Source organism: Vidua chalybeata, chromosome 26 (assembly GCF_026979565.1).
Source record: "Vidua chalybeata isolate OUT-0048 chromosome 26, bVidCha1 merged haplotype, whole genome shotgun sequence".
Taxonomy (NCBI): domain Eukaryota; kingdom Metazoa; phylum Chordata; class Aves; order Passeriformes; family Viduidae; genus Vidua; species Vidua chalybeata.
The window spans coordinates 754,929-780,386 of record NC_071555.1 but is presented as its reverse complement, the minus strand read 5'-3'; the positions used below and the strand labels follow the sequence as shown (position 1 = coordinate 780,386).

Genomic DNA, 25,458 nt, shown 5'->3' with positions numbered 1-25,458 from the left:
CAGGGAGCGGGTCGGGTCCCCCCCCCCCCGCGCTCCACCGGCAGCGGCGACTGCTGCATCACGGAGAGCGATGAATATTTATGGCCGTTTAAAAATAGCTGCTGCATTGTGCTTCCCCCTCACGTGCGGAGCCAGCGGGGTGCGGGGAAGCTGCTAAATTAGATGTCACCGCGGAGAGAGCTGCTCAGTCAGGCAGGAGCAGGATAAAAATAGAGCCTGCTGTGCGTGCGTGGATCTCCTGCAAAGCAGGACCGGATCCCGTGGGATCCCCCGCCTCCGCACCGGCATCCCCGCACCGCGCTCTGCCAAGAGGGCACCGCAGAGGAGCCGGGCGGGGACAGCGCGGTTCTACCGGCTGGCAATCAGCGGCCTTTCATCTGCTCTGCCCCACATGGTGCCCAAAGCCCTCTGGAAGCAGACATTGCTGAGCTCTGGCTCCGGCAAGTGACCCCATGCCCTGCCAGCAGCACGGTGCCGGCATGTGACACCCAGGCAGCCCCGGCCCTGGCAGCCCGCGGGGTCTCCGTGCTCTCTCGCCGTGCCCTGTCAGGATGAGCGGCTGGAGCCGAGGCAGGATGGATGCAGACAGGGTCGGGACACACAGCTCAGCCTGGAGGCACTGGGGCACTCTGGGAACCTCGGCGTCGCTGTGACTCCACCTGGGCCAACACCCAAACCCAGCGTGGGCTGCGCCGAGCAAAGTGTCTGTGCCAGCTCGGGGGGCTGCGAGTGGCACCGGCAGGGCCGCAGGCAGCTGGGAGCACCTCGCTCGGGCCCCACACACTGCCAGGGGCTCTGCTCGGTTCTGGGCAGGGGCTTTGCAGCCCAAAGTGGCTCCAGCGCTGTCCCTCCGCTGCTGGGAGAGCCGGCAGCAGGCACACACAGAGCCCTGCACAGATGGCTGCGGCACCCGTGGGCCGTGCCAGCCCCACGCGGTGAGCTTTGATGGTTGTGCAAACAAAAGCGGAGCCAGATGGTCTCCCCCGCGCTCCAGCGCTGGAATCCTGCGCTCGCTCCCAGCCCCGACCTTGGCCGGGTGTCCTGCAGCGCTGCCGGGGCTGTCTGCACAATGCTGCTGCTGGGATTTTCATGCTATCACGGAATCAGAGTAGTTTGGGTGGGAAGGGACTTTAAAAACCACCTAGTCCCACTCTGTGACATGGGCAGGGACACATTCCAGTACCCCAGATCGCTCCAAGCCCTGTCCAACCTGGCCTCGCACGCTTCCAGGGATGGGGCAGCCGCAGCTCCTTCTGGAAGCTGCCCCAGTGTTCCCCATTTCCCCTGGGAGAAGCGGCGGGGGGGCAGCCCACCCTCCCCGGGCAGGCTGGAGGCACCCAGCCGGGTCTGGGGGCCGCTGTGAGCGGAGCGGGGGTCGGTGCAGCCCACGATGCCCTTCCCGCAGCCGCTCCCGCCGGTTCCCATGGCGGCTCCGCCTCTCCCGCTGCTGCCGGACTACAGCTCCCGGCGTGCCGCGGCGGGGCGGGCCGAGGGGCCGCCGGGAGAGCACCGGGAGAGCACCGGGAGCGCGGCGGAGCGAGCGCCGGCCCCGCCGAGCCGAGCCGAGCCGGACCGGGCGGGAGCGGTGAGTGCGGGCCGGGGGCGCGGGGCGGGACCGGGGGGGCTCTGCACACCCCGGCGGCGGCGGCGGCCGAGCCCCGCGGCGGGGCCGGGGCAAGGTGCCTCGCATGGGCCCGGCCCGAAAGAAAAGCACCCCAAAAGAGAGAAGCGGGTGCTGGGATGGAGCTGGGAAGCGGCGGGGTGGGATAGGGGGTCCCAGTTAGGTAGTGCGGGTCCCCACGGTGGGGTCACGCTGTGCAGAGCCCGGCCGGCAGCGGGTCCTGCCGTGGCCTCCCGGGGCACCGTCCCGTCCCGGGGAAACGGGGAAGAAAGTGGGGTCTGGGACTCCACGTGAGCCCGGAGGAGCCCAACCTCGGCCTTCTCTTCGTGTCCAAGATCTCCCGTTAAATCCACTAGGAAAGGCCGAGGGGGCAGGATCGCCGCCCTCAGCCGGGGCGGCTCACGCGTGTCCTCGTCCCCGTGTCCTCGTCCCCGTGTTCCCCGTGTCCCCTCCGTGGCTCTGGCAGCCCGGGGCCCCCGAGGAGGAACCGGGCAGCGCTGGGGCTCAGACATTTCCAACACGGCCCCGGGCTGGAGGGACACGGAGCATTTTGTTCCCAGTCTCACCTCTCACCCAGCACCCGCCTCCCAGCACAGCCCAGTTCACCAGCGTCCCCCATGTCCTCCGTGCTCTGGTTCATCCGCTGCCAGCGGCACAGAAGGGTTTAAAGGATTTGTTTGGGAGGTGGCAGCTGTTGCTGCTAGAGATTGGGATCTGTGATCCGTGGGATCATCGTCACCTGCAGTCTGGGAACACTCAAGATCAAGATAAGCAGCCGAGCCCTCCTTCCCTCACCAGCCCAGTGAAGATCCTGCAGCAGGGTGCCAGGATGGGACCATGATCCTGAAATCCCTGGGGGAGGGCAACAGCACTGCTAAATCATAGGGTCATTTATTTAGGATGGAAAAGGCCTTTATGATCATCACGTTGAAGTGTTAAGCAAGGGAGCAGGAAGAGCTGGTGGTCACAATCCTCTGGGGACAAAGGTGAGGAAGGAGCTGCCCCTGGACAGGGAGCAGGACAGGCAGGATGAGGCAGAGGGAGGGCTCAGCTCCACTGCCACGTTGTGCCCTTTGCCACTGGCCACAGCTCCGACTTTTCCCCCCCTTGGGATGGCCACTGTCCAATGTCAGCACAGCCCTGACCTTCACCCTCAGCCTGGTGCAACATTCAGGCTTTTCTGTTCCAAAAAAAGGGGGAAAGCAGAGTCTGGCAGCAGCTGCTCTGGGAAGGGGGAGCTGGAGCCCTTCCCATGGTGGGCTGTGTCTTGTTGTCCTGCAGGTGAACAAATCCTGGTGTGGAATTAGAAAGCAAACATGGGATGTGGGATGGGGGTAGGGACAGAGCTCTGGGAGCTGATGTGCCCTCAGCCAGGCTTGTGCAATCCAAAATTTGGGAGAGCTGGGCCAAGGGCTGCAGAGCCCAGGGCAGAGCTGGTGAAATATTTAAGGTGGGGAAGAACAGAGTTGGAGACGTGGAATCACCCTCATTGCAGCAGTGAGTGCTTGGTGTGTCTGTATGTCCTGCAAGAATGAATTAACCTCTCGTATGTTCCAGCATCCCACCTCTCTAATCCTTAATTTTACAAGGAAGGGAAACTGAGGCACGGAAGGAGAATTGCTTCACATACAACTTCCAAGTTGGGCCCTTTCCCACCCAGTTGTGCATTTGCAACTGCTCTCGTTTGCAGAGGAGACCAAATCCAAGCTGCTCCTTAGTTTTTGGAAGTTACACTCGTGGCTGGAAATTCCACAGCACCAGCCATGTGCACCTCTGGCTGCAGGAAACTTCCACAGCCCTTGGATAACAGTATCAGGAAAGACTCCTGGAGAGAAGGTTTTTAACTGTTGATAAAACTAGATTTTAAGGCCTCCAGTGAGAGCATGGATCACTTTCTGTGGGCAGTCCCTTCCCACATCCCTCGTTCTGCAGCCCTGTGTCGCTCCAAGACCCAGCTATGTGGTTTCTCCTGCTGCACAGCTGGAATCCCACAGACACAGCTCTCTGTGGAGCATCCAACTGTTCTTCATGCCTGTCTCCAGCGTCCTCCAGACTAAACAAACCCTTTTCCTTCCAGCTGTCCTTGCAGGTCATGTTTTTCCTACACCTCTGCTCATTTTCTCCAGCTTCTCCCAGGACTGGACAATGTTCACCCAGCATCCAGGAGAGCTATTTCCCATGTCTGGCACTCAGCACTCCTGTTTACACATTCCATAGGGTGTTTTTCTTTTTGTTGTTGTAATGATCTGACTCTTTTTGACTCACTTATGCTTCGCCCCAACCCCCAGTTTTCCTTCTGAGAGCCCTTGGGAATTGCAGCAGGTTTAGGACAGAGCTGCTCCCTCTGCCAGGGGTGAAGTGCTGAACTCTGGCTCTCAGTCCTGTTTCCAAATCAGACTTCGGGCTTTTCTCTGGAATATTCATAAGTTGGTGACCTGGGAGGTGGCCAACAAGGGAGTGAGCACCCCACAGACCTGCAGCCTCTTTCCTGGAAACAAAATCCTTCTCCAGGTATGAGCCCCCTGATAGAGTGAGGTGAGGATCTGCAGCAACAGCTGCCTGTGTGCATGGAAGAGGTTTGGGAGTTACTTGGAGCATTCCAAGAGCTGTGGAATGGAAGCTGGCTGGGAGTCCCAGCCCTGGGCAGGAGTGGGGATGGTGCCAGCTCCTGAGACAAGGCAGGCCCAGCGCTCCACAAGGGAGCTGGGAACAGCTGGCAGTGAGGAGAGTGTGATGTTGGATCTGGCTCGGGCTCGCCTCCGGAGAGCTGGAGGGAACAGCAACACAGCTTCCAGCTGTGGGAAGCAACAGCAAAGCCACAAGGCCAGACATCAGGAAACAGCCTTCACTGTGGGGTGCTGTAGCCAAGGAGGATGAACTGGATCATCTCATCAAGCTCCTCTTCCGTGGGACACAAAGATGATTTTACATAAGAATTTCCCTGATCTTGGTGTGAAGACATTCAGCTTTACAGTGGTTTAGTTTGTGCTGCTTTCTGTAATCCCTAGATACCAGTGAGCCAGAGCTCTCCTGCTGCCACTGGCACTGTGTCAGTCCAGAAAGCCACTTGATACCTTCACTGTCTCAGAGGCACCACCCCAAGGACTTGCTCTGAGAGGGTGATACTCTCTTGCTTCCTCTCCCTCCTGGCATTGTCCAGAAAACCATCTTTGTGCTCCTCCCACATGGCAGTTGTTCTTTCCAGGTAGGGGAAGGGCTAACTCCTCCACAGCTCTTCCTCCTGAAACATCCTCCCAAGGCACTTTGTGCTGTTATCTCTCCCTTTTTACATTCCTCAAGAAGAATCTCATTCCTTCCCTGGGGGGCAATTTTTTTTTTTTGTTCCTCTTTTTTTCCCCTCTGTAAGTCTTAAATCTGAAGGTAAAACATGTAAGCCAGAGTAGGAGACAAGCAAACCTCCCGAGCTGTGCAGAACCGGGTTCATTTAGTTAAATTAATTAGGAGATCTGTTGATACAGACCCTTTACTCTGCAAATGCTCTGTTTCCTTCTCAAGTTTAAGGCATGCTGACTCCATAGACATGCAGGAAGCTTCCCGTGCTGTGTGTTTCCATGATTAACACTGTGATGAGAATTTAGAAGTGCTTAAAAGTATTGGTTTGAGTTTTGTCAGGCAATCGTGGGATTGAACCTCGACACCTCAGCTCCAGGAAAACATCTCAAATCACAAGAAGCTTCTGTCACAGACAAGCTTCCCACACATAATTCCCAAATCTCAACCACTCCCGGAGTTAGCGACGTCAGCTCTAAGAATGGCAATAGCGAGGGGCAGAGGAGGGAACTGACTTGGGATTTTTATAGCAAACAGCGGATTTTGGGTTTGCTTGACAACCAGCTGGTGGTCAGCCCCACTGAGCAGTCTGGATCTGGGCTCTGACCCCAGTGTTTCTGTTCCAGGGGCTCCCATCAGCCAGGAGAGCCAGGATGAACGTGGGAACGGCGCACAGCGAGGTGAACCCCAACACCCGGGTCATGAACAGCCGCGGCATCTGGCTGTCCTACGTGCTGGGCATCGGGCTGCTGCACGTCGTGCTCCTCAGCATCCCCTTCTTCAGCGTCCCGGTGGTCTGGACTCTCACCAACATCATCCACAACCTGGTAAGGGAGCGGCATGGCCCGGGGCACATACAGGGAACCTTGGCACAGCTGTTCCTCTGAGCAATCTGCTGAGATTCCTGTTGGAGCAATTCCTTTGTGTTTCCAAAGATGCCGGGTGAGTTGCTCAACCTCCAGCCCTCAGCCTGTACTGGTGCCTCTGGGTCATGGATTTAAATCCAGCCCAAGTGCAGGTGAGGTAGCAACACCTGGTGAGGCTGCTCAGAGGGGACGTGGATTAATTTCCTGTAGGGCAAGTCCTTTGTCGTGACCCCCTCCCAAAGGAATCTGTGACAGACCCCATCACCCATCAGGTTGGTAAAACCTGAACTGGCCTCATGAGAGATAAGAAAAAACAAGATTAACTCCCAGATTTTGTTCTGCCTAAAGTAAAAGATTAGTCCAGGAAGTGATTCTTCTCTCTGAAGATCAGGTCCTCACATAGGTCCCCTTGGGCACAGGGGACAAAAAACTTCAGGGATGGAGCAACTGATTGTGTATCTTTTATTTTAAATAATATCTCAGCCTGGGAATATTCCAGAGATAAAAATTACAGGGATTGAGGACCCTCATGATAAGTTATTACTAGTGGGGGATAAAAACCTCCACAAACGCCCAAACTGGAGATGCTCAGGAGATAAAAACCTCCACAAACCCTCAAATTGGAGCTGCTCAGGAGATAAAAACAACCACAAAGCCCCAAACTGGAGCTGCTCAGCACTCAGCTCACGAGCTGCTGGCTTCTCACCCATCTTCCCTGGCAGCTTTAGTTTCTAAGGACAAAAAGGATTTAAAGGCCAGGAGTAGCTGTACTTCGGAGCTGGAATGTTTGTCTGTGACTTGTGTTCCCCTGGTAATCAGGGGGTAACAGACCTTCTCCCAGCACATTTTCGGGGAGCCTTCAGGCAGCAGGCAGGCGCTAATCTCCCGATCACAGAGATCCCAGGGCTGTAATCGTGCCACCGCGTCCTTGGCTCACACCCAGGAGCCGAGCGAGAGGTCTGACGTGGAGCAGCCCGTGCCCGGGCCTTTCCCAGCTCTCCTTTCCCTGCTTCCCTGGCCGCTCCGGCTTTTCCAGCAGCGCCACATCCCTCTAGTGGAGCGGCGCGGGGGTGCAAGCGCCCAGATCCGCTGCCCTGGGTCTGGGTTTTTGGGGTGCAGGGCGCCGTGTGCCTCACGCTGTGTGTCCTGCAGAGCATGTACATCTTCCTGCACACCGTGAAAGGAACCCCCTTCGAGACCCCGGACCAGGGCAAGGCCCGGCTGCTCACGCACTGGGAGCAGATGGATTATGGAGTCCAGTTCACCTCGTCCCGCAAGTTCCTCACCATCATGCCCATTGTCCTGTGAGTATTCTGGGGTGGCTGAGCTGCCTCGTGTCCCGATACCCATCAGTGTTCTGTCCTGGGAGACAAACACATGGAATGCCACCGCTCAGTTTGCCTCTCCCTCTGTTCCCACCCTTCCTTCTCAGGTATTTTCTAACCAGCTTCTACACCAAGTACGACCGGGTACACTTCATCATCAACACCATCTCTCTCATGAGCGTCCTGATCCCCAAACTGCCTCAGTTCCACGGAGTCCGGATCTTTGGGATCAACAAGTACTGAGCGGCGTGGCCGGAGCGGATGGCGGAGGAGCGGGGCCAAGGGGGGATTCTTCTCTCCAGCCCCGTTTCCTCCCCCCCACGCAGACTGGGATGTGGTTTGGCAGCGGCTGTTTAAACGCAGATCCCAACAGACACATTCCGCATGCTGGATCCTCGTGCCCAATAAATCCAAACCAGCTCCAGAGTAGAGTTTAGTGCGGAGCAGGACGTGCGACACCGGATTTCTCTTCTCCCAGGGTCATCAATAGATGCAAAACCATTGAGACTTTGAGGTACAACAAGGATGAATTCTGGGAAGAGCCTCATCTATTCCAGACATGGAATGACGAGGATAGGGATGAGGGGAAAAGCTTTTAGTGCTGGTACTATTGCTGTGGTAAATGCACTTTAAAATACATTTCCCTTCCTGAAGCTAGGTGCTTTGAGCAGAACATGAGGGAAATCCAAAGGAATACAGCCAGACTTTCCCAGGACTGGATTGTTTTGCGGTCTGATTTCCAGTTTTAGGTGGGAAGTAGGAGGGGGAAGTGAATAACAGATTTTTATTTTGCAATCGTTGACACCACTGAGAAGGGAAATTCCTTTCCTAAAAACAGCACAGGAAGAAATGACCTGCAGTTTGACAAAGCTTTTGGTTTCCTATAGCACCATCCATATTGTCCAGGGAAAAGGTGGATAGGTCCAAAACCATGCTTGTTATTTTCAGTTTATACCCAAATCTGCCCAGGTAACTCCTTTCCCCACCCCAAACTGCTGTTTTTAAGTGCACAGGGGCTCAGTGGGCATTTGGATCAAAGGCTGAGGGCAGGTGATGTAATGACTGACACCAAATGCCATGGAGCTCCTTGGAGCATGGACATGGACAGGTGTGGGAGCGGCTGACAGTGGGCAGGTACAGGAGGAGGGCTGATTGCTCTCATCAAGCTCGCAGCCGTCCTTGACTTGGAATTTTTCTCCTCACTTCAGCTCCTTGGTTGCTTAAGTGCATGTGACTGGGATTTGCCAGTTCCCCACGGACTCAAGGGTTGGATTTCTAGCTAACCTGGAAATCTGTCCCTCAGCTCCATGCCCAAGGGCTGTGTGAGCAGCAGCACCAGCAGCAGGTGAACTGACCAGCAAAGGAGTCAATTTGTCACTGGTAGTAGATCCTTTCACAGAGGAACAAAATCAAGCCTTTTTCCTCTAAAATTACCACCTAAATAAAGCAGGCTTAGGTTTCCTGGCTGAGACAGCTTTTACTATTTTACTGAAAATCAGAATGACCTGATTTCCCTTTGGGTTGTGTCCCAGATGGAATGGGTTTTCCCTCACTCTTCCCCTGTAACCCTACAAAAACCTATATTTTTGTTGTCTGAGTGCTTATATTGTCTCACCTTTTTTGACAATGGTATAAATCTTTTAAATCTGCTTTTTTTGTCCTTGCAGTAGCAAATCCAGCTTTAGAGGACGTGGTGGAGAGTGTTGAGGTTTTGGATGGTCTGAGCATAGGACGTGGAAGGGGGAATTTTTAGATCTGTTACTACTCCATGCATAATTTTAGGCAAGTAGCTTCACTTCTCTCTCAGACTTCCTTTGGGACTGCTACAGGGAAGGGAAAATACGGAGTGTACCTCAGAGGGCTGCTGGAATGCAGGGAGAATCATTTCCTAATGTGTTTGGAAAGTGGAAATCCAAGTGAAAAGGAAGTTTTCAAGGAGGTAGAAGGAGAAGAGAATCTGGCTGGAGACCCCAGGGTATTGACAGATGTGCAATTCCATTGATGGGCAGTTTAAACCTTCAAATCTAGGATAGAAGAGCTGCTGCTTTAGCTGAGGTACTCTCTACCCTAATCGGCTCTTTAAGCTACTAGACAATGATAATTGTGATAAAAATAGAGATATTTCATCAATCAGCTGGGAAATGACACAGACATGAGCACTATTCCTGCAGGAGAGGCTGCGCCAAGGAGGGGCAGGTCCTGGCAGGGTGCCTGAGGCTGGAGTTGAAATGCTGATTGTGGTGCTGAACAGGCCTGAGTGTCTGCCCAGACACCACTTCCATCTCCAGGAGAAATGAAAGAAAACTAATTATTGCCATAGAAAACATGGGAGAAACTATCCTTTTTTTGCAACAGAAACAGCCTCCAGATGCTCTCAAACATGACTCCTCACAGACAGACGTATGCTGGGTGTTTCTAAGCATATGCACATCGCAGATTTGTAAATTTAGAATAGTTATCAGTTGAAAGGATTGGCTTTTTTTTTATGAGATACAGCAATTCCCAGAGTCTCCTTGAAGGCATTGACACAACTGTGGGTTTGAACACTTGTGTGGTCACTGACATTCTGGTCAGCTGAACCTGTTTCCTTAAATTAAAGATGAACTGGGACTCAGAATGGGATTATAAACTTCTCAAACAAGAGGTTCCAAAGTGTAAAGCCCCAAACTTGTCACTAAGACTCTGTCTAGCAACAAAAGTAGATACTTTTTGATTTCTCTCCTTCACAAAAATGATTAAAACAGCCAATGCCAGAGTCATGTGATTCTTTACAACACAGGTGTGGCATTTTTCCATGGAATATCTGAGATTAATTTGGACTCAGTTAATCCAATCAAGGGAAACACAAATGGAAACATAAGTAATATGGAAAGAAATGAGTTGAAGAAAGATTTCACACTCTGTTGTGGCAAGTTAAGTATTTATATATGATTAATAAGTATTTGAACAATTACACATCGGGCAGCATCTTCCTTAAGAGCCCAACTTAAGGGTAGGTGTCAGGATCAATCAAAAATAAAAAGCAGGAAGTTAATTGTAATTAAACCACCATTCTTGGGTGTACCTGAGGCAGTCTGAAGGGAAAGGACAGCATGAGCAGGCTGAGGGGTGGTCAGACATGTCCTGGCAGGGACAGATCAGGGGTGAAGCCACATTGTGGGAGGAGAAACGAAATGTGAGCAGATGTGGTGCTGCGTGGAGGAGATAACTGATTGTTACTAATTTTAAATGGGATTCTGATCACATCACACTTGACAGATTTCCTCTCACACTGGTCCTGTATCATGATCAGGACAAGTCCCTACCTGGAGAGATCAAATCTCCTGTGATGGAAAAACAACTCCTGGTAAGTTATTTTAAGCTTTCCTGTTTTGGTCTGCAATGAAAGAGAAAAGGTTTTGAAAGGCTGGAAGCCTTCTCAGGAACTGGCAGCAGCCTGTCCCATCTTGTACTTGGCAAAGCCTCCTGAGCCACTGTCAGCACCACACATGTTTCCATGGGGTACGGCAACCCCTGCTCCAGGACACTCAGAAAACCAGCAAGTCCTCCCAGCCTGATGCTCCTGAATCAGGATCCTGACCTGGGAGTCCTTTCACAGAACTACGAGGCTGGCAAACAGCCCAAACCTTTGCAGGAGAAAAGCCTATAAAATTAAACTAAATGGAGGGCTACTTATTCTTGAGTACTTTTATGTTTGAATCACTGTTCAATTTTGGGTTGTTTTTAAAAGCTCGGTACTGGCCCTCGAGGAGGGGACAGCAGTGGGTTAACATATTAATATTCCTTCTTGTGACTTATGTTGCTTTATCATTGCCTAGAATATCTTTTAAGCATGTGAGTGTTGGTGTGTCCATACCCTCCTTGGATCAGTTAAATCAGCTGAATTAGTTGGGAGGGTTTTTAAAGGAATGTTCTGTACAAAGTTTTAGGGTTTTTTTTCCCATAGCCTTCTTTTTTGCTGTGGATACAGAAGTCTCATGTAGAGAACTTTCTAAAATAAAGTGTGAATATTTTTATTACTCCTTTGTACAGTATTCTAAGAGAGACTAATAAAAGTGAAGTATTCAGGTAAAAACTTGCACTTGAGTCCTGGAATCTTCACATGGATGGTTTTTGCTGTCAAACAAGCATGGCAATGTATCCAGGAGACATGGGATGGCTCGGGTTGGAAGGCACCTTAAGGCTCCAGGGCAATTCCCACCCCCTGCCCTGGGCAGGGACACCTTCCACCAGCCCATGTTGCTCCAAGCCACATCCAACCTGGCCTTGGACACTCCCAGGGATGGGGCAGCTACAGCTGCTCTGGGAAACCTGTTCTGGGGCCACACCACCCTCACAGAGAGGAATTTCTTGCCAATATCCCCTCCTGAGTCCGTTTCTCCATCTGTCAAAGAACAGTAGCGTTACCTGGCTCAATAAATTTGAATCATGCAATGATGGAATGGTTTGGCTTGAAGGGACCTTAAAGCCATCCAGTCCCACCTGCTGCCACGGGCAGGGACACATTCCTGTCCAATCTGGTCTGGGACACTTCCAGCAGTGGACTTACATCTCCTACATCTGTAGAAGTTCCAGTAATCCACAGCCCCTGTAACAGACTCTGCTCAATGACTAAAAAGGAAGTGTTACGTAAGCAACAGCCGATTTGTGGAAATAGAGCACTGGTGATGAGGATGTAGAATTGCTGAAGTGATCACACAGCTGGGAACAACTGACAAGCTGCTGGGTACAGCCAGGGGTCTTCCAGCACGGATCGGGTCTAACACTGCCCCTGCCCAGGTGTTCTTCAGTTAGCAAGGTAACAGAAATCAATTTACTCTTTGCTCTGCATTTGTGGTGGTGCGAGCTTCCTGCGCGACTCACGGCTGCTGTATTTCACAGCCACTTCCACACCTCTGAGCAGAAGGGAAGCCGGAGAACTTCTCCCCTGTCCTGCTGCTCTCCAGAGGCCACATCACCTCAGCAGCCCCACGGTCTGCTCTGCACGCCCCCCGCCCCACACACAGGCAAGTGCATTATCCCAGAGCTGTGGGCAGGGGAGAGGGTTGGTGGGAGCTCTCTGTTTAAGTGCTCTTGTTCAGTTTTTCTTCTCTTCTTGAAGACCTTCAAGGGAATGAGACTTGCAAGGGCTACTAACCTTGAGCATCCTATTTGTCTTTGGAATGGTTTAAACTCAAAGAGAGTAGGGTCACATGGGATATTGGGAAAAAATCTCTCTGAGGGTGCTGAGGCCTCAGAACAGGGCGCTCAGAGAAGCTGTGGCTGCCCCATCCATGGAAGTGTCTATAACCAGGCTGGACAGGGCTTGGAGCAGCCTGGGATAGTGGAAGGTGTACCTGATCATGGCAGGGAGGGGGAATGGGAAGGTCCCTTCCCATCAAAACCAGTCTGGATTGCCCAATTTCCCCTCCTGAGCTCTTTCCCATAAAACACCAGAAAAGTGAAACTGAAACTTTTTGATAGAAACAAGCTGTCTCAGAAAACAAACAGGGGTTTCTTTCTGGCCCTCAAACACCAGCTCTCCCCTGCAGACCAACAGGGCCTGCTCAATAAGGCTGGGCTGAGCTGAGGTCTCTATTCTGGGGGAAATTTGTCTCCAAAATCAGTACCCTGGGGGTCTGCCAGCTGTGCTTTCTCTGCACAATCACTGAGGCTCAACAGCAAAAGGGGACAAGGCCAAACAACCCACAGCTCCTGCTGCTTCCTCTTAAAAGACTCCCTGAAACAACCCTGTGAAACTTGAGTCCTTGGACAGTGATGGGGGTTTTGAGTCATTATTTTGAAATCTTCTTAATCACTGAAGTCACACTTTGTTACAATGTCCTCCTATTATTTCAAGTAATTCAGCTTAGCTTGTGTTCCCTCTTTCGCAAGGCACAAATCCCCTTGGCTTTGCTTCAAAACCTCAGCCACAGCCAGAATGTTTAAAAAACTCACCAAATTCATCGTAAATCAAATGGATCCATGCAAAGAAATGGTCCCTGTCGAAAGCATCGCAGACAATGAGCACTTCAGGCCTCTCTATCTACTGAAAAAAAAAAGCAAACCAAAAACCATATTTCACCCAGCTCCCTACTACCAGCGGACAGGGTTCACACTGGAGGATGTGCTGCTGCCTGGAGAGGATGGTAAAAGCATAGGTAAGCCCCAAATTTACCAATATGAATTTATCAAATACCACAGATAATATTTTTGAACCATTTGTGGCAGAACTCTACCAAGTTCCAGCTTTCCTGTGTGTGTGACATAGTGCTGAGTCTGTGTAATCCTGCTTAAGGTAACACATGGAATTATTTCAGAGTCGCTCCATCAAGAATCCGGCCAATTTACTCTCACAAAAGTCAGTGCTGACCAAGCTGATGGAGGTCTCAGCATTTCTTTTGACCCTACAAATATAGAGATGAAAGGAGGTGCTTCCTTGTCCAAAGAGTTTTCCATTACACCACGGAAGAAAAGGGTATCACTGGAATCACTGGAGGCACTGAGAAGAGAAAGGTAAGGAATGACAAAGGGAGCACACACACTCCAGTCATCCCCCTCCAGCCCATGCCAGGTTAAGAATGGGTTTTCAACAGCCAAAAACCAAGATTAAGACCTTAGGGCATGAACTTCCTCTAACTAGGCCAGGTTAGACAGGGAATGGAGTGACAAGTTCCCTCATGAGCCTCCTCTTCTACAGGCTTATCCCCCCAGATGCCTTAGCTCTGGTGCTCCAAACCCTTCCTATCCTTTTCCTCTTTTAGAGAAATCAACATGGATCATTCCTTCATCCAACAACTACAGAGAACAGACATCCACCTGTACGTGGTCACTGAAATCCTCGAAGCCTCGGAGGAGGCTGTCTACAAGGAATCCACCAAGGCAGATAGGGGCTTCAAGGCCAAATTTTATGCCACACTCTGTGCACAGGTTTGGCTTCTCCCTCCTTGCTTCCCCAACACCTGCAGCCAGGTGCTTTAACAGGTTGTTTTCTTTATCCAGAGCAACAGGGAGGATAAACAAAGCATAGTGATACCCAAGGGCTGCACACTGGCCTTCAGGACCATCCCATTACACATTAGAGATGGAGCATGGGGTAAGGAACTTGCAGAAATGACCAAGTATGGGGTAAGAAACTTGCAGAAACGACCAAGTTCTCCATTCCAGAAGAGGAAGAACATTTTATGAAGCACCACTTGCCCCCAGAGCTACCTTCAGCTTGTCTGGAAATAGGAGGAGGCAGTGTGAGAGACAGAAATCACCTGGGGGAGGTCAGATAACCCATGCAAGTTCAAAGATCCTCTTTGGGGAGGGGTCAGTAAAGAAAGGAAAAAAGGAAGATCCACATTTCAGGAGCTGCAGAGCTCCTGGTGATAAATGGCACAAAGAGCAGAGTTTTGGTGTTTCTTTTTCTTTCCTACTCAGAAGAGAAGAGCCAGGGAGGAAACTGAGAGGGTGACCACCACTGGGAAGGCTGGTATAGAAAACTGTCGCTTTTATCCTCTTTTAGATCTGGATTATTTCCCAGCAGAAACTATGAGAAAGATGGCTTATGTAGCTGATGGTAAGTAATGTATTTTGCTGCTTCCACATGCACAACTTTTGGCTGCTTTGGGTAAGATGGAATCTCCCAGCATAAAACAAATCACCGGGAGAGAAGCATTTGCCTCTCCCCTGAGACATCACAACTGCCCCAATTCCATACGGCTGCAAATGAGTGTTTCAAACCCTGGGTTCAGAGCTGCCTGTGAACTCCTAGAACTCAAGTGACAGATTTGGTCTCATTCTGGTCTGCAGGTCCCGCAACAGGAAAATTACGAGAAGTGATGACAGAAGTTCAATATTCCTGCCGAATTTTCCCCGAGTTGTCCCCTGACCTGCTGCTCATCATCTTAAACACCATCAAAGCAGTGATGAGAGACAAGAGCCTCCTTCAAGAGCTCAGACAGAAAGTAAGTGAAGCTTTTCTTACTGCCATGATTTATAAATACAGACACATCCACGACCACATCTCCTGTCCCACAAGTCACCTGCCCTGTGCCACAACTGTCCATGCAAAATTCCCTCTCTCAGCACATCTCCCTGCTTAGCACAAGCAGCAGCCTCGGCCCTCAAATCCTGACATTTCTTTTCCTTGTTCCCCCAGATGGAAGAAGTTCCTGAGCAAGATGATGGTTATCAGCTGAAAACTGAGAGCCCAGACTTAAAAGACCTGTTCAGCACCTTGCAGCATTCTCCCAGAGATCGTCTCCTTCTGCTGGCAGAGGGAATCACCTACGTCCTTGATGCTCTGCATGGTGAGGCTTTGGGTCTTCAAGAGGGAAATCAAGGCAGGGATGACTCCCACTCCTCCATTCCCTCCTGCCTTCCTCTCTTACTCCTCCTCCTCTTCAAGTGGAATCTACATCCAGGTCCCATGGAGGGGAGAGGAGACAAACCCCCTCTGCACCCATCCAGGGCTCCCTGCTCCCTCAAAGTCTGGTCACAGCTTCCTCCCGAGGGCCAGCCCAGATCTCTGCTCTGGTGACCAGCAACAGGACCCAAGCAATGGCTGGAGCTGTGTCTGGGACAGTTACACTGGATATCAGGGAAAGGTTCTTACCCCAGAGGGTGCTCAGGCACTGAACAGACTCCCCAGGGAATGGTCACAGCCCCAAGGCTGACACAGCTCCGGGAGTGTTTGGACAACACTCTCAGCACTGCCAGGATTGCTGAGATTGTCCTGTGCAGGGATGGGAGTTGTACATCAATTATCCTTGTACGTCCCTTCCAACCCAGTATTCCATTATTGTGTGAGCAACAGCCAGATCACTCTCACAGTGAGCCTGCACAAATAATGTCTATTAGAACATCCAAAACCTTTGACCAAAGGAGCATTTCCTACAGGAAATGATCACCCTTCCCATCCTCTTCACTCTTTCCCATCCTGCTCACCAGTCCCAGCCCACCAGCAACCTCCATCACCTTGGGGAGAGGTTTTGGATCCAAACCCAGTTTATTTCTGCAGAGTTAACGGACGATCAGCTGCTGCTGCTGCTGGAATCCTTGGAAAGGAAGATTGTGTCCCAACAGCTGAACCTGGTGAGAACACAAACCACACTTGGCTCCTTTCAAGGGGAGGTGGGGGCTATGTTAATTCTAGCAACATTTCCATAATGATGACACAAGCTGACTACTGATTGAAATTCTGATTTTGCTTTTTTTTATTGTTGCTGTGAAGGTTGAAAACCTCCTGAAACATGACCTGGATAAAGGGATGGACTCTTTCCTTGTGGATTCCAGGCTGCTCTTCTCACATGAGGAGGAGCAGATGTTAACCATGGAACTGGTGGAGCTGAGTGGAGTGCAGCTCCAGCAAGATGGTTTAGCTGTCCCTAGGGATCAACCCTTCGAGGCCGTTGCAGCCCTGTTCGTGGCCCTGTATGTCCTGAACTTCCTGAGTGGTGGGCTGTACCTGGCCCTGCCCAGGGAACCCCTCTGCAAGGTCTTGTGAAATCTTTGCTGACAAGCCAGTTTTGTCTCCCAGTATCATCCTTGTTAATAGTCAAGACTGATTTGGCTGGCAAAAGGAAATTTAAGGCAGGAGAATTCATTATGCGTCCTAAAGGTTGGATATTAAACTGGATTTCTTTCACTGACACTTCCCTGGTCACTGCCATCATCCCTGAGACGTTCGGTGGACACGTGCAGCACTTTAGAGCACTTTAGAGCAAGCACTCTCATTATCACTCTATAAAGAGGACCTTCTTGCTACACAATTGGATGTTCTCAAAGTCAATTTCTTAATTTTGTGTGGTTTTGGTCCCACAGTACATCTGATAAGCTCGGCATACTATAGGAAAATTACAGGCAGTTAGCCCTGGGGGGAAGTCGTGGGGTCCCTCAGGCTGTGGGGCCCTGGGAGGGTCTCTGGAGGCCACGGGTGCCTGCAGCAAGGGGCAGCACTGCTCACCTGTGCGGGCACTGATGGCTCCGGGAGGACCTCCAGCACCAGGGGCCAGGCTCTGCCTTGCAACAGCTACGAGGGGAGCCCGGCTCCAATCTGGAATCGTCATAAGACCCTTTAGCCCCAGTCCCAGAGACCAGACCCCTCACAGAACTCCCAGCTTCAACCTGGCCTCTCCTGGGACCCCCGCTCCCAGCCTCCAGTCCGCCTCCTCACCGGATCACTTACGGGATTACCGATCCCAGCTCAGCCCCTCACAGGATCCCTAAGGCCACAAGAGACCCTTCACAGAATCCCCGGTCCCAGTCCGGCCCTACCCGGGTCCTTCAGGGGACCCCCGACCTGGTCCCAGTGCGATCCCTCACGGGACCCCTCACAGAATCCCCGATCCCAGCGCGGCCCCTCACGGGACCCCTCACAGAATCCCCGATCCCAGCGCGGCCCCTCACGGGACCCCTCACAGAATCCCCGATCCCAGTGCGATCCCTCACGGGACCCCTCACAGAATCCCCGATCCCAGCGCGGCCCCTCACGGGACCCCTCACAGAATCCCCGATCCCAGCCCAGCCCCACACAGGACCCTTCAAGGGACCCCCGACCCGGTCCCAGCCCGGCCCCGCACGGGACCCCTCACGGGATGTCCCGTTACGGACAAGCCCCTCACGGGACCTCAGCGAAGACTCGCCCGCGCCCCCAAAAGGCGGGAACAGCTCAGCACCCGGCGGAAACGCCCGAAAGTTTTACGGAGATTCCCGAAGAAGATAGACGAACGAAGCCGATCGATGGCGGAATCTTCCGAGAGGGCTCGGCCAAAACGCCCGAAAACGCGGGCGAAAATCTACGAGCGAAGACGGAAATACCCGACAGCGTCACGGAACTCCACGAGCGGGCGCGACGGAAGTCCACGAACGGTGCCTGAGCTAGCCGAAAAAGCGCGGCGGAAGAACCCGAGCGAGGGCGGAAAGGGCCGAGCGGAAGGCGGAAGGAGACGATCGCGTGTCGCTCGTCGCTCGGCTGGTCGCGCCTGGCGGCCCGTTGTGCAGTGTCACGCCATGAAGCAGGACGGCGCGTCCCGCCGCCGCGGCGACAAGGCCAAAGCACCCCCGGAGGGACCCCCGCCCGCGCCCCCCGACGTCGAGATGCACGAGGAGGCGGCGCCCGTGGCCCCCGAGGCGGGCGGAGAGCGGCAGCCGCAGCGGGAGCTGGACGCGATCACGCTGGAGGGTGAGGGGGGGGTGTTGTTGTGCTGGGGGTGTTTGTGGTCGTGGCGGGGGGAACTGGGGGGGGTTGGGGGGTAGAAGGGGCTGGCACAGGTCGGGGGAACCCCTGAGAGGGGGGCTGTTGGAGGAGGGGGATTGGGGGCAGGTATAGGAAGCCCTGAGAGGGTTGGGGAGGGGGTCAGGGTGGGGGTACCTGAGGGGGGGGTGGGAAAGGGCTGGAAAGGTGTTGGGGGGGGGGAATGTTGGGATCAGCGTAGGGGGGGAAGTTGGAGGGGGCTCTGAGGGAAAGAGGAATGAGAGGTGACTTTAGGGTGCGGGAACACTTCGGGGAAGGGGAGATGGGGGGCAGCATGTGGGAAAGGGGGAGGGGAGGTGTGTTTGGGGGGGTGTCACCGTGGGGAGAGGGATTTAGAGAGGGAAGTGGAGACGGGAGCTGTGTTGCTGTGCGGGAGACGCTGTGGAGAAGGGTGTTTGGGGCAGCGTGTGAGGGAAAGCAAGGGGGAGGTTGGTTTTGGGGTCACTGGAGAATGGGGGATGGAATTTCGGTTTGGGGGGATCACTGTGGAAGGGAACTGGGGCAGCTCCGTGACGGGGAGGGTGTGTTCTGGGGACAGACTGGGGGGGACAGGGGGGCTGCAGACCTGCTGTGGTGGGACCCCACAGGGGTGCAGAGGGAGAAAACTCTGCACGGGCCTCACCAGCCCCCTGCTCCGAACAGGGACAGCCCCGAGGGCAGGTTGGGGACACCACGGCCATGGGCAGAGGCACCTCAGAACAGCAGGGCGGGGGCGAGGGGGCGGCCCTGGCTTGGCTCCGGGGTGCCGCTGGCAGAGGATTTGGGGTGAGGGGGGTGTCCGTGTGCCCCTGCAGACATCAAGGAGCACGTGAAGCAGCTGGAGAAGGCGGTGTCGGGGAAGGAGCCGCGCTACGTCCTGCGGGCGCTGCGGGCCCTGCCCTCCACCTCCCGCCGCCTCAACCCCAACGTGCTGCACAAGGCCATCCACGGCTTCTTCACCTCCAACTGCGCCGTCAGGGACTTCCTGCTGGCCTTCCTGGAGGAGGTGGGGACACCTGCTGCCCTCACCTCTGCCCTGCCCCGTGGCACCCCCCAGCTCAGGAAGGATGTGGAGGTGTAGGAGCGAATCCAGAGGATAATCAAAGGGGTGGAGCAGCTCGGCTGTGAGGAAAGACTGGGAGAATAGGGATGGGTCAGCCTGTAGGAGAGAAGGTTTGGCCTCCCAGTATCTGAAGAAGCAGCAGGAAGGATGGAGAGGGACTATTTACAAGGGCTTGGAGTGACAGGACAAGGGAGAATGGCTTGCCACTGACAGAGGGCAGGATTAGATGGGGTGCTGGCCAGAAATTCTTCTCTGTGAGGCCAGGGAAGCACTGGAATGGGTTTCCTGGGAAAGCTGTGGCTGCCTCATCCCTGGAAGTGTCCGTGGCTGGGATGGACAAGGTTTGGAGCAACCTGGTTTGGTGGAAGGTGTGCCTACCCATGGCAGGGAAGGGATGAACTTGAAGGCCCCTCCAACCCAAAAAAGTCTGGGATTCTGTGATTCTTTCCAAGGAGCCTCTGGAGTAGGGCGGAGGGGTTTGGGGACACTGGGGACGAGCAGCCCCTCTGCTCAGACACACATGTGAGCACAGACAGGTCCTTGCAGTCCTGGGCTGGCTCCTGTCACACCTGGAGCAGAGCTGTCTCCACACGGGGACAGGGATCCAGAATTTCTCTCTCCCCTCAGTCCATGGACACAGAAGCTGAGCTGCAGTTCCGCCCACGGACGGGGAAAGCAGCCTCAGCCCCTCTCCTCCCAGAGGTGGAGGCCTACCTGCAGCTGCTGCTCGTCATCTACCTGATGAACAGCAAGAGGTACCCCGAGGTGAGCCCCCCGCTCCTGCTCCCCAGGCATCCCCCGCCTCTGCCCCATGCTGTCCCCTCATCCCAGCAGCGTTCAGCTGCTCCCCTGGGCTCAACCCCACAGCCTGGGTGGTCTGTGGCCCTGGTGGGATCAACCCCCCTGCTGTGACCTCCCTTCCTGTCTGGCAGGCTCAGAAGGTGTCCGACGACCTGATGCAGAAGATCAGCTCCCAGAACCGCCGGGCCCTGGACCTGGTGGTGGCCAAGTGCTACTATTACCACTCCCGCATCTACGAATTCCTGAACAAGCTCGACGTGGTCCGGAGGTGGGCTGGCTGCTGGGGGGGGGCTGTCCCTGAACCTGATCCCCCCTGTTTTCCTCCCCTTTCCCTGACTCCCTGTCCCACCCCGCAGCTTCCTGCACGCCCGGCTCCGCACGGCCACGCTGCGCCACGACGCCGACGGCCAGGCCACGCTCCTGAACCTGCTCCTGAGGAATTACCTCCACTACAACCTCTACGACCAGGCCGAGAAGCTCGTCTCCAAGTCCGTGTTCCCCGAGCAGGCCAACAACAACGAGTGGGCTCGCTACCTGTACTACACAGGTGAGCGGGGCTCGGTGCCTGCCCTGCCTCCCGGCGCCCCACGCCGAGTTCCTCGGAGAACCCCTTTGATCAGCTGGAGGTGGGGCTTCCAGGCAGGATTTGGAGCCCCATCCACGTAGGTCAGGTTGGATTCACTGGGTGGCTTTCCCCACCGGCCCCGTGTGGGCGCAGGGCGGATCAAGGCCATCCAGCTGGAGTACTCGGAGGCGCGGCGCACCATGACCAACGCCCTGCGCAAGGCCCCGCAGCACACGGCCGTCGGCTTCAAGCAGACGGTGAGTGAGGAGGGGGCAGGACACCCCTGGCTTGGCTCTGAGACCCCTCAGGGTTGGGATCTCGCAGGGGTTGGATGTGGGACCTTCTCAGAGGTCAGGCCCCATGGAATTTGGTTCGGGACCTCCCAGGTTTGAGAACTCCCAGGTTTGGGACCTTCTGGGATGTCAGGCTCCATGGAATTTGGTTTGGGACCTCCCAGGTTTGAGAATTCCCAGGTTTGGGACCTTCTGGGATGTCAGGCTCCATGGAATTTGGTTTGGGACCTCCCAGGTTTGAGAACTCCCAGGTTTGGGACCTTCTGGGATGTCAGGCTCCGTGGAATTTGGTTTGGGACCTTCTGGGATGTCAGGACCTACGGAGTTTAGTTTGGGATCTCCCAGGTTTGGGAGATCCTGGGGCAGGATTGGGACCTCCTCGGATGTCAGGCCTCAAGGAGTCAGATCCCCTGGGATTTGGTTCTTCCCAGGGTCAGGTCCAGGACTCCCCAGCGTTGAGCTCCACGGGGACAGTTCTGGGACCTCCCAGGCTTGGCACCTTCCAGAATGAGATCTGGGACCCCCCAGGCTTGGGCTCTGCAGGGACAGGTGTGGGATCTCCCAGGGTCAGGCCCCATGGGGACAGGTTTGGGACCTCCCAGGGTGTTGGGCCCTGCAGGGATGACACGTGCAGGACCTCCTAGGTTTGGAACTTCCCAGAGACAAATCTGGGACCTTCCAGGCCTCACGGGGACAGGAACAGTTTGGGATCTCCTGGGGTCTTGTGCCACACGGGGATGGGTGCAAGGCCTCTTGGAGTGCACAGGGACAGGGATGGTTTCAGGCCCCATGGGCACTCACTCAGGGTCTCGCTCTGCCCCAGGTGCACAAGCTGCTCATCGTGGTGGAGCTGCTGCTTGGGGAGATCCCGGACAGGCTCCAGTTCCGGCAGCCCTCGCTCAAGCGCTCGCTCATGCCCTACTTCCTGCTGACCCAGGGTACGGCCGCCCTCCCCTGCCTGTCCTTCCCGCAGGGTCAGGGGATCCTGGAATATCCTGAGTGGGAAGGGACCCAGTGGGAATCCTCTTCTCTCCCCTTGATGGGACTTGGATGCAGATGCCACTTGGGAAGGAGGAGAAGGAGGAAGTCAGGCAGCCCTGACTCGCTTTCCCCAGCTTTTCTCCTTCCCCCTGTCCCACCTTCTTGCCTCCAGCCGTCAGGACGGGGAACCTGGCCAAGTTCAACCAAGTCCTTGACCAGTTTGGGGACAAGTTCCAGGCCGATGGCACCTACACCCTGATCATTCGGCTGAGGCACAACGTCATCAAGACAGGTAGGAGGGTGTTTGGGGACCCCCACCGGGCCGGGCAGGCCGGGGGGGCTGCATCCCGTTCCCTTCTCCCTGCAGGTGTCCGCATGATCAGCCTCTCCTACTCCCGCATCTCCCTGGCCGACATTGCCCAGAAGCTGCAGCTGGACAGCCCCGAGGACGCCGAGTTCATCGTTGCCAAGGTACCAGCACGGGGAGTCCCATCCCTATGGGGTCCTGGGGTGCCCACAGCCCCCACCCTGCCCCCTTCCCCCGCACCCCTCCCTGCAGCACCTCTGGGTTTGGGTTGAGGCTCCTCCAGGGAGAACTGGGGACACTCAGGGCGCCACGTCCCTGCTCTGTGTGAGCCCTTGGGGACACCCCGTGCCCTGCCCCGTGCCCGGGCTCGCAGGCCATCCGGGACGGCGTGATCGAGGCCAGCATCAACCACGAGAAGGGCTACGTCCAGTCCAAGGAGATGATCGACATCTACTCCACGCGGGAGCCCCAGCTGGCCTTCCACCAGCGCATCTCCTTCTGCCTCGACATCCACAACATGTCCGTGAAGGTGAGCACAGCGTGTCCCCACGTCCCTGACGGGGACAGCTCAGCACATGGCTCAGGGCTGGCTCAGCTCTGAGCTCCTCCTCCTCCTCTTCTTTTTCTCCAGGCCATGAGGTTCCCACCCAAATCTTACAACAAGGACTTGGAATCTGCAGAGGTGAGATCTCTGCAGCCACTGTGGCCACGGGAAGGATGTGGCTTCTGTCCCCACCTGCCACCAACCTCGGCCTTTGCTTTCCAGGAGCGCCGGGAGCGTGAGCAGCAGGACCTGGAGTTTGCCAAGGAGATGGCAGAGGACGATGACGACGGTTTTCCATGACCCTGGGCCCTGGCTGTACTTTTTTATTTGTCCCTTGGACAGATGGTGGCTGAGCAGGGCCCTCCGTCCCCCCCAGACCCCCTTTTATAAATCCCTGCATGTCTGTACTGTGGGAGGGGACACAGGGGGTTCCCTGGGCCCACACCCCCTGACCACCTGCACTTGTGGTGGGACCCCCTCCCCAATAAACATCCTTAAAAGGATCCCTGTGGTGACATCAGAGCTGATGCCGGGGGGCTGTGAGGGGAGCGGGGCTGGAGGGAGCAGGAGTTGGGGTCTCCACTGGTGCCCTCCAAGCTCCCACAACAGCAACGGGGTCAAACTTTGTTAAACTTCAATTATGACTTTTAAAATAAAAGATGGAAAAATGCCAGCCTGGGTGGCTCCTGCTGTGGGTTTGTTGGGATGGGGAAGGGGCATGGGGCTGGTCTGGGGTCTCTGCTCTCTCCCTGGGGCTAGACACCAGAGATGAGACTAGATCTGATCAGGCCATCCTGGGGGATTGGAGCTTTGTCTCAGTGGTGCTGGGAGTGGCCCCAGCAGCTCCAGGGTGGTATCCCAGCAGGATTCCCTTGGGAAAGGCACAGAGCCCCCTTTGTGCCCCACAACACCAACCCTGGCAGTGATGGGGACAGGGGACACGCAGCCACTCTAGGTGGGTCCCATCAGCATCTGGGATGAGTTCTCTGAGAAAATCTGGGAATCTCCCAGCCACACCCAAGCCGGGATAGCAGCCAGGGCTGCAGGTCAGGAGTGGGGTTGTCCCAGCCCATTCCCACTCTGGGGGTCTCCGGGGGAGACCAAAGGCAAGAGCCCAGCTGGGGGGGCTGGGGCTGGCACTGGGGACACGGGGACATCCCGGGAGCACTGGTCTGTTGGCCGATGTCAGGAAGGGGCTGAGGGTGCCCGGGTTGGGCCCCGGGAAGAGGAAGGGTGACCACGAGGCTGAAACAGAACAGAGTGCCTGGAAAAATCTCTGGACTGAGCAGCTCCAGCCCCGGGGGGGGGTTTGCTGGGCCACCCCCTTCCCCCACCCCCCAACACCCCCGGTTTCGGATTTGAAACCACTTCCTTCCTTGGAAAGCTGACAGGGCCTTTGGGCACTGATTCAGCCCCCCCATGCCCCCATCACAATTCCTGAAAGCACCATCCTGCTGAGAGGGCAGATCGCTCTGGGGTGGTCCCGTGGCTGCTCAGACTGAGGGGACCGTGCTGAGCCCCTCGATGGCCACCGGCTCTCCCTGGCTCCAGGGTGGGGACAGGCACAGCTCGGGGGGGGGCTGTTTCTCCCAAAAATCCTGTGAACAGTCTCTGCTGGCGAGGTCCTTTCACACATCCGGAGGGCAGAACGTTTAGTGCTGCCAGGTTTGAAGGGAGGTCGGCAGTAGGTTCCAGGGCTCACACCTGGCTGTGCCAGGAAGGCTCTGCTTGGTACTCATGGGTTGATTCCAGCTGATGGGGGTTTATTTCCCAGCTGGAGACAGGAACTTCCAGGACTTCCAGCTTCTGGGACTGGTGCTGTGGCTGTACCCCACAGGATGTGGGTGTCAGGGGGTCACCACTAACAGTGCCCCAGAAACTGTACCCTACAAAATACCCCAGTGGATGTGTGGCCCATCCCAGTGCCCACCAACATCTGCAACCTGCAGAGACCGGGTTCCCTGTCCCCATCCCTGTCCCCATCCCTGTCCTCATCCAGGTCCACACAGCCTCCAGGAGGGCAGCGATGGGACCCAGCCAGAGGTCAGGGGTGCAGAATGAGCCTCCCCAGCCGGATGCTGCCCTGGGCTGCCCTGTCCGGGGCTGTGAGGGGAGCGGGTGCCTCCCGTGCCCCGACCGGCCCGTGCCGGGCAGGAGCCGGCCAGCTGGCACCCGCCCAACAGATCCTGGAAGGACTTGCGGGAACCGGCACGAGCCAAAATTCCCTCGTCAACGCAGCGGGGCCGGGAGCAGCCAGCCCTTGCCAAGGGCTGCCCTGGAAGCCTCTTCCCCGTAGGGGCAGAGGGGGGGCTTGGCCCCTCGCGGGTGGGTCAGCCTGGTGTGGCCGGTGCTTGGTGCTGCACATGGCGACTCTGGGCACAACCCGGCCCCACAGCGCCCAGCAGGGCAGGATCTGGCCCCGTGGTGCTGCCCCGAGGAGCCACGGCCCTGGGCAGGTGCCCGGACCGGGTCTCACTTGGCCGCCTCCAGCTGATGCCACCACCATGAAGGTCACACCACCAGCACCCACCCTGATGTCTGGGGCAGCTGACAGCGGGTGCTGCCCACGTGGGCTGGGGATGGGGACAACCCCAAAGTGAC

The 25,458-nt window shown here is 55.5% G+C and overlaps 3 protein-coding genes across 4 annotated transcripts; all 3 read left to right on the top strand.

Moving 5' to 3' along the window:
* The first annotated feature begins 1,505 nt into the window (after nucleotides 1–1,505).
* ORMDL3 (ORMDL sphingolipid biosynthesis regulator 3) lies at nucleotides 1,506–11,182 on the top strand. Of its 2 annotated transcripts, none has more exons than XM_053964968.1 (4): nucleotides 1,506–1,585; nucleotides 5,539–5,739; nucleotides 6,931–7,082; nucleotides 7,211–11,182. In XM_053964968.1, the coding sequence occupies exons 2-4, from the start codon at nucleotides 5,566–5,568 to the stop codon at nucleotides 7,344–7,346; spliced, it is 462 nt and encodes a 153-aa protein (XP_053820943.1). In that variant the 5' UTR covers nucleotides 1,506–1,585; nucleotides 5,539–5,565; the 3' UTR covers nucleotides 7,347–11,182. The 2 variants fall into 2 exon arrangements, with proteins under 2 accessions (XP_053820943.1, XP_053820942.1); XM_053964967.1 differs by lacking the exon at nucleotides 1,506–1,585 and adding an exon at nucleotides 2,417–2,607.
* A 1,280-nt stretch (nucleotides 11,183–12,462) lies between these two features.
* GSDMA (gasdermin A) lies at nucleotides 12,463–16,903 on the top strand. The gene is made up of 9 exons (XM_053964952.1): nucleotides 12,463–13,243; nucleotides 13,403–13,598; nucleotides 13,847–14,012; nucleotides 14,085–14,178; nucleotides 14,593–14,646; nucleotides 14,880–15,034; nucleotides 15,229–15,379; nucleotides 16,090–16,163; nucleotides 16,303–16,903. Exons 1-9 carry the CDS (start codon nucleotides 13,024–13,026, stop codon nucleotides 16,573–16,575), a joined length of 1,383 nt encoding a protein of 460 aa, XP_053820927.1. The 5' UTR covers nucleotides 12,463–13,023; the 3' UTR covers nucleotides 16,576–16,903.
* A 1,125-nt stretch (nucleotides 16,904–18,028) lies between these two features.
* Nucleotides 18,029–23,530, top strand: PSMD3 (proteasome 26S subunit, non-ATPase 3). The gene is made up of 12 exons (XM_053964949.1): nucleotides 18,029–18,252; nucleotides 19,119–19,309; nucleotides 19,994–20,131; nucleotides 20,299–20,435; nucleotides 20,524–20,714; nucleotides 20,886–20,989; nucleotides 21,849–21,963; nucleotides 22,179–22,298; nucleotides 22,374–22,477; nucleotides 22,687–22,842; nucleotides 22,945–22,995; nucleotides 23,080–23,530. The coding sequence occupies exons 1-12, from the start codon at nucleotides 18,081–18,083 to the stop codon at nucleotides 23,155–23,157; spliced, it is 1,557 nt and encodes a 518-aa protein (XP_053820924.1). The 5' UTR covers nucleotides 18,029–18,080; the 3' UTR covers nucleotides 23,158–23,530.
* The last annotated feature ends 1,928 nt before the right edge of the window (nucleotides 23,531–25,458 follow it).